We start from the raw sequence: 7,703 nt of genomic DNA, 5'->3' as shown, positions 1-7,703 counted from the left end.
CGCCAGGCCGAGAGATCCCGCAGCCCGCGGAGCCCCTCAGCGCCAGGCCGAGAGATCCCGCAGCCCGCGGAGCCCCTCAGCGCCAGGCCGAGAGATCCCGCAGCCCGCGGAGCCCCTCAGCGCCAGGCCGAGAGATCCCGCAGCCCGCGGAGCCCCTCGGCGCCAGGCCGAGAGATCCCGCAGCCCGCGGAGCCCCTCGGCGCCAGGCCGAGAGATCCCGCAGCCCGCGGAGCCCCTCAGCGCCAGGCCGAGAGATCCCGCAGCCCGCGGAGCCCCTCGGCGCCAGGCCGAGAGATCCCGCAGCCCGCGGAGCCCCTCGGCGCCAGGCCGAGAGATCCCGCAGCCCGCGGAGCCCCTCAGCGCCAGGCCGAGAGATCCCGCAGCCCGCGGAGCCCCTCAGCGCCAGGCCGAGAGATCCCGCAGCCCGCGGAGCCGAGCGCCGATCAAGCCCGGACGGGGAGAGCCGCGGACTGTTCTCCTTCCCTGCGAGAGAGGTACTGCGCTTTCCCCCCTCCCTCCCAGCATAGCGGCTAGGTGGGAAATTCCGGGATGATGGGGAGTCAGCAATCTAAGCAAGGACGAACCATACTCTCACTATGGAGGGACGTTCTTGAAGGCTTGGATGCCCCAATCCCAGATCAGGACTTGGTAACTTTATTAGAGTGGGCAAAAGAAAGAGGATTCCCTGAGGACGAAGGCGTGGCTTTCTCTGAAAAAGCTTGGCGAGAACTAGGGGATCGATTGTATGAAGCTGTATGTGACGGGGAACCCTCAGCTGTTTCTATAATAAAAACCTGGGGGACCATCAATGTAAAATTGATGGAGGGGGAATCAGACTCTGAATGGAGCGAAACAGGACAAAGCGGGGACGAGTTTGACTGGTACCCGGAAAAACCCCCGCAGCCGGAGTTGCCCCCCCAAAAACCCCCGAGGGCGAAGCGTTTGTTGTTTAATAACTACGTTCCGCCCCCTCGTTCAAAATACTTTTTAGACGAACAAAGCACCAGCAGCGCGGGACGACCCCCCCCCAGCCGCTCCGCAGCACGTCGAGGCATTCATCCCCAGGGGGGCGGGATCGCAACGGGAACAGAGACAGTCACTCGCTGACGTCACCACACCCACCGCCCCTCCATGGCCGGCAGAAGCGGCCCAAACGCCCGTTATCCCGATCGATGTTATCGAGCAGTTACTTGTGGCGGCCGCAACAGGTCAATCAGCGACTTTGCGCGCGGCATTGCTGCCTTACGCGGCTGCCACCTCCGCGGAATCGCGGCGGATCGCGGGCGGCCCAGCTGTGGGGGCGGGCCCTGTACCGTCTGCGGGCCCGCCCCCAGGGGCAGGGCAGCAGACACCGCCGGCCGTGCGGGCGGCAGTGCCGCCTCCCGAGCGGCGGTCAACGTTCAGTTCCGCTATCCCGGAAGTTCCGGGTTCCCCCGCCGATCGTTTCGGGACGATGTTACCCCCCCCCTCGTCGGTACGGCCGCGTCCTGCCGCGCTGACGACGGCTGGTGCCACCGTTCCTGCGTCTTCAGCAGTGCCAGAGGCTCCCATGATGTCTCCCGGCCGGCACGGATCGCCGCCATCGCTGCGGTCCGGCGCCGCGGATGCCGGCGACCTACACGCCCCCCGCCGGAGGCGTGGTCTCGTGTAGACCAGCAGGCATGGCAGAAATCCCCACGGGTTTTGGGAGACGGTCAGGATGGGAGCATTGGAAAAGGGGGATTGGGATCTCTTGGAGGGGGTGGGGGTGCCAGGAGGAGGCGCTCTCCGAATGGAGAGGAATTCCAGGATGAGTGCCCCCCACCAAAAATTAAGTAGATAGCACTCCGGATTTACATCCGACAGGTAGCATTGGCCAGTTACCTGGGAGGATGAGTCTGGGTTGCAAATGCTGGAACGCCATGAGACAGGTTCTGCTCAGATAATTGAGTTGAAGGCAGTCACAATGGCATTCCAACAAATTTTTCAGGTACTTTTGAATTTGGTCAAAAGTTTTTTTATATAAACAGAAAAGGGGAGTGGCTGGTGGAGGACCGCACGGCCGACTGGGAAAAGTTTTGTATACCTTCAATCACCTTACTGTGCCACAAGATTCTAATAATCTTGTTTTTGTGAGTTATTTCACTTTCTTACAGGCTGCAGATGATACATGCCTGCCTCATCGTTTGGGGCAGTGGGTATGCTTGCATCTCAACAGATACTGGGATGCACTGCCTGCCTGCAAGGTGTGTCCGCCCTGACCTGTGACATCAGGGACAGAATGCAGCCGAGGCACAGTCTTCAAATGCTGAACAATATGCTGATCACCAGCCAGACGATCCCTCTGCAAGCAGAGGATGAGCATTCATCTGTTTCTTTGGAAATGTTTTAGCTTTGGAACATTGTTAAATAAGCTCTTTTGAAATATATTAAGAAATAATAAGTTTGGAAAATGGTGATGGGTTTTGCTATCAATGTTAGCACTGTTTTTCAAAAAGCACCAGGTGTGAGGATTTCCCTGAGTGCTTCAGGCATCCACAGATCTCCAGAGTGGTGTTTCTTCTCCTCCACGTAGGGCCCCCGTGGAGGACTACAAGCACTTCTTTTCTTTTCTTTTCTTTTCTTTTCTTTTCTTTTCTTTTCTTTTCTTTTCTTTTCTTTTCTTTTCTTTTCTTTTCTTTTCTTTTCTTTTCTTTTCTTTTCTTTTCTTTTCTTTTCTTTTCTTTTCTTTTCTTTTCTTTTTTTTTAAAAAACTATAAGGGGGACTTGTGGATGCCATTGAAACCTCAGGCTCAAAATGGTGAGGGCTTGAAACATTTCTCAGGCAGGGAAGCTTTCCCAGGCTGAGACAGTTTCTCTCTCATGCAGAGAAAGTTTTCCCAGACTTGAGACAGTTTCTCAGTTCCAGCCTGAGCCTTTCCCAGGGTGATAACGCTGGGGAAAAATAAAAAGGAATTAATAACAATACTAACACCTGCGCTTCGATGATAAACAGTTCTCACGGTTTGTGAGAAAGTTTTGTTTTCTTCGATTATCCAATAGACTGCTGTTCTGTTTGTAGTTTGCGGAACACACTATAAGAATGTGGTCCGAGTTCAATAAACCGCTTCTTTAGCCACCTAGCTAAAGGAGTCCGTGTCGTTATTTTAGCGAAATACATCGCGGGTAGCGACATTTGGAGGTCCCACCGAGATCGCCTTTCAGCGGAGCTGACTCGATCGGGATCGGCTTTGGAGCGTCGGATCGGCGAGCGAAGTCCCGCGGCCCGCGGAGCCCCTCGGCGCCAGGCCGAGAGATCCCGCAGCCCGCGGAGCCCCTCGGCGCCAGGCCGAGAGATCCCGCAGCCCGCGGAGCCCCTCGGCGCCAGGCCGAGAGATCCCGCAGCCCGCGGAGCCCCTCGGCGCCAGGCCGAGAGATCCCGCAGCCCGCGGAGCCCCTCGGCGCCAGGCCGAGAGATCCCGCAGCCCGCGGAGCCCCTCGGCGCCAGGCCGAGAGATCCCGCAGCCCGCGGAGCCCCTCGGCGCCAGGCCGAGAGATCCCGCAGCCCGCGGAGCCCCTCAGCGCCAGGCCGAGAGATCCCGCAGCCCGCGGAGCCCCTCGGCGCCAGGCCGAGAGATCCCGCAGCCCGCGGAGCCCCTCGGCGCCAGGCCGAGAGATCCCGCAGCCCGCGGAGCCCCTCGGCGCCAGGCCGAGAGATCCCGCAGCCCGCGGAGCCCCTCGGCGCCAGGCCGAGAGATCCCGCAGCCCGCGGAGCCCCTCAGCGCCAGGCCGAGAGATCCCGCAGCCCGCGGAGCCCCTCGGCGCCAGGCCGAGAGATCCCGCAGCCCGCGGAGCCCCTCGGCGCCAGGCCGAGAGATCCCGCAGCCCGCGGAGCCCCTCAGCGCCAGGCCGAGAGATCCCGCAGCCCGCGGAGCCCCTCGGCGCCAGGCCGAGAGATCCCGCAGCCCGCGGAGCCCCTCGGCGCCAGGCCGAGAGATCCCGCAGCCCGCGGAGCCCCTCAGCGCCAGGCCGAGAGATCCCGCAGCCCGCGGAGCCCCTCGGCGCCAGGCCGAGAGATCCCGCAGCCCGCGGAGCCCCTCGGCGCCAGGCCGAGAGATCCCGCAGCCCGCGGAGCCCCTCAGCGCCAGGCCGAGAGATCCCGCAGCCCGCGGAGCCCCTCAGCGCCAGGCCGAGAGATCCCGCAGCCCGCGGAGCCCCTCGGCGCCAGGCCGAGAGATCCCGCAGCCCGCGGAGCCCCTCGGCGCCAGGCCGAGAGATCCCGCAGCCCGCGGAGCCGAGCGCCGATCAAGCCCGGACGGGGAGAGCCGCGGACTGTTCTCCTTCCCTGCGAGAGAGGTACTGCGCTTTCCCCCCTCCCTCCCAGCATAGCGGCTAGGTGGGAAATTCCGGGATGATGGGGAGTCAGCAATCTAAGCAAGAACGAACCATACTCTCACTATGGAGGGACGTTCTTGAAGGCTTGGTTGCCCCAATCCCAGATCAGGACTTGGTAACTTTATTAGAGTGGGCAAAAGAAAGAGGATTCCCTGAGGACGAAGGCGTGGCTTTCTCTGAAAAAGCTTGGCGAGAACTAGGGGATCGATTGTATGAAGCTGTATGTGACGGGGAACCCTCAGCTGTTTCTATAATAAAAACCTGGGGGACCATCAATGTAAAATTGATGGAGGGGGAATCAGACTCTGAATGGAGCGAAAGAGGACAAAGCGGGGACGAGTTTGACTGGTACCCGGAAAAACCCCCGCAGCCGGAGTTGCCCCCCCAAAAACCCCCGAGGGCGAAGCGTTTGTTGTTTAATAACTACGTTCCGCCCCCTCGTTCAAAATACTTTTTAGACGAACAAAGCACCAGCAGCGCGGGACGACCCCCCCCAGCCGCTCCGCAGCACACCGAGGCATTCATCCCCAGGGGGGCGGGATCGCAACGGGAACAGAGACAGTCACTCGCTGACGTCACCACACCCACCGCCCCTCCATGGCCGGCAGAAGCGGCCCAAACGCCCGTTATCCCGATCGATGTTATCGAGCAGTTACTTGTGGCGGCCGCAACAGGTCAATCAGCGACTTTGCGCGCGGCATTGCTGCCTTACGCGGCTGCCACCTCCGCGGAATCGCGGCGGATCGCGGGCGGCCCAGCTGTGGGGGCGGGCCCTGTACCGTCTGCGGGCCCGCCCCCAGGGGCAGGGCAGCAGACACCGCCGGCCGTGCGGGCGGCAGTGCCGCCCCCTGAGCGGCGGTCAACGTTCAGTTCCGCGATCCCGGAAGTTCCGGGTTCCCCCGCCGATCGTTTCGGGACGATGTTACCCCCCCCCTCGTCGGTACGGCCGCGTCCTGCCGCGCTGACGACGGCTGGTGCCACCGTTCCTGCGTCTTCAGCAGTGCCAGAGGCTCCCATGATGTCTCCCGGCCGGCACGGATCGCCGCCATCGCTGCGGTCCGGCGCCGCGGATGCCGGCGACCTACACGCCCCCCGCCGGAGGCGTGGTCTCGTGTAGACCAGCAGGCGTGGCAGAAATCCCCACGGGTTTGGGGAGACGGTCAGGATGGGAGCATTGGAAAAGGGGGATTGGGACCTCTTGGAGGGGGTGGGGGTGCCAGGAGGAGGCGCTCTCCGAATGGAGAGGAATTCCAGGATGAGTGCCCCCCACCAAAAATTAAGTAGATAGCACTCCGGATTTACATCCGACAGGTAGCATTGGCCAGTTACCTGGGAGGATGAGTCTGGGTTGCAAATGCTGGAACGCCATGAGACAGGTTCTGCTCAGATAATTGAGTTGAAGGCAGTCACAATGGCATTCCAACAAATTTTTCAGGTACTTTTGAATTTGGTCAAAAGTTTTTTTATATAAACAGAAAAGGGGAGTGGCTGGTGGAGGACCGCACGGCCGACTGGGAAAAGTTTTGTATACCTTCAATCACCTTACTGTGCCACAAGATTCTAATAATCTTGTTTTTGTGAGTTATTTCACTTTCTTACAGGCTGCAGATGATACATGCCTGCCTCATCGTTTGGGGCAGTGGGTATGCTTGCATCTCAACAGATACTGGGATGCACTGCCTGCCTGCAAGGTGTGTCCGCCCTGACCTGTGACATCAGGGACAGAATGCAGCCGAGGCACAGTCTTCAAATGCTGAACAATATGCTGATCACCAGCCAGACGATCCCTCTGCAAGCAGAGGATGAGCATTCATCTGTTTCTTTGGAAATGTTTTAGCTTTGGAACATTGTTAAATAAGCTCTTTTGAAATATATTAAGAAATAATAAGTTTGGAAAATGGTGATGGGTTTTGCTATCAATGTTAGCACTGTTTTTCAAAAAGCACCAGGTGTGAGGATTTCCCTGAGTGCTTCAGGCATCCACAGATCTCCAGAGTGGTGTTTCTTCTCCTCCACGTAGGGCCCCCGTGGAGGACTACAAGCACTTCTTTTCTTTTCTTTTCTTTTCTTTTTTTTTAAAAAACTATAAGGGGGACTTGTGGATGCCATTGAAACCTCAGGCTCAAAATGGTGAGGGCTTGAAACATTTCCCAGGCAGGGAAGGTCCCAGGCTGAGACAGTTTCTCTCTCATGCAGAGAAAGTTTTCCCAGACTTGAGACAGTTTCTCAGTTCCAGCCTGAGCCTTTCCCAGGGTGATAACGCTGGGGAAAAATAAAAAGGAATTAATAACAATACTAACACCTGCGCTTCGATGATAAACAGTTCTCACGGTTTGTGAGAAAGTTTTGTTTTCTTCGATTATCCAATAGACTGCTGTTCTGTTTGTAGTTTGCGGAACACACTATAAGAATGTGGTCCGAGTTCAATAAACCGCTTCTTTAGCCACCTAGCTAAAGGAGTCCGTGTCGTTATTTTAGCGAAATACATCGCGGGTAGCGACACAAAAATCCCCAAATTTGGGGGTTTTAACCCAAAAAATCCCAAATTTTTTCCATTTTTCCCAAAATTGGAGATTTTTAAGCCCAAAAATCCCCAAATTTTGGAGTTTTAACACAAAAAAACCCTCAAAAAATCGTAAAAAATCGTAAAAATATCGTAAAAAATCCCAAAAAAATCTCAAAAAAATTGTAAAAAATCGTAAAAAAATTCGTAAAAAATCCCAAAAAAACCCCCAAAAAATCATAAAAAATACCCCAAAAAATCCCAAAAAAAATCCCCAAAAAATCCCCAAAAAGTCCCCAAAAATCCTCAAAAAATCCCCAAAAAATCCCCAAAAGAATCCCAAAACATTCGTAAAAAACAAAAAAAAAAATCATTAAAAAATCGTAAAAAAAATCGTAAAAAATCCCAAAAAAATCCTAAAAAAATCCCAAAAAAATCCCGAACTTTTGGGTTTTCTCCCCAATTTTTCTGGCAGGCGTGGCTGCGGCAGTTCGGGTACCTGCCCCCCGGGTTCTACGGGCTGAGAGTGACCGGAACTGCTGACCCCGACACCATCCGGTCAGTCAGGGGTTAAATTCGGGGTTAACGGGGTCACTGAGGGGTCACGGGGTCACTGAGGGGTCACTGAGGGGTCACGGGGTCACTGGGCCATGCAGAGGTTCTACGGGCTGAGGGTCACGGGAACTGCTGACCCCGACACCATCCGGTCACTCAGGGGTTAATGGGATCCAGTTTGGGGTCACTGGGGTCAAGTTTGGGTCAATGGGATCCAGAAATGTCAAATTTTGGGGTCATGGTTGGGTGTGGGGTCACTGGGATCCAGTTTGGGGTCAGTGGGGTCATTAAT

General features: G+C 56.6%; 1 protein-coding gene across 1 annotated transcript; it reads left to right on the top strand.

Annotated features, from left to right (window-relative positions):
* The first annotated feature begins 1,131 nt into the window (after window positions 1-1,131).
* Window positions 1,132-6,980, top strand: LOC130266242 (basic proline-rich protein-like). Its single transcript, XM_056515576.1, has 3 exons — window positions 1,132-1,693; window positions 3,130-4,314; window positions 4,812-6,980. Exons 1-3 carry the CDS (start codon window positions 1,132-1,134, stop codon window positions 5,468-5,470), a joined length of 2,406 nt encoding a protein of 801 aa, XP_056371551.1. The 3' UTR covers window positions 5,471-6,980.
* Window positions 6,981-7,703: the final 723 nt, after the last annotated feature.

This window comes from Oenanthe melanoleuca, unplaced genomic scaffold (genome assembly GCF_029582105.1).
Source record: "Oenanthe melanoleuca isolate GR-GAL-2019-014 unplaced genomic scaffold, OMel1.0 S002, whole genome shotgun sequence".
In the NCBI taxonomy this organism is placed as follows: domain Eukaryota; kingdom Metazoa; phylum Chordata; class Aves; order Passeriformes; family Muscicapidae; genus Oenanthe; species Oenanthe melanoleuca.
The sequence above is the reverse complement of the archived record's forward strand: the minus strand, read 5'-3'. Positions and strand labels throughout refer to the sequence as shown.

Bases quoted from the DNA above. Each gene is read 5' to 3' on its own strand.
- LOC130266242 (XM_056515576.1), top strand. From the start codon at position 1,132: ATGGCCGGCAGAAGCGGCCCAAACGCCCGTTATCCCGATCGATGTTAT. The intron at 1,694-3,129 runs GTCAGGATGGGA...TCGTTATTTTAG, and splicing joins CCCACGGGTTTTGGGAGACG to CGAAATACATCGCGGGTAGC. The intron at 4,315-4,811 runs GTACTGCGCTTT...AATACTTTTTAG, and splicing joins TCTCCTTCCCTGCGAGAGAG to ACGAACAAAGCACCAGCAGC.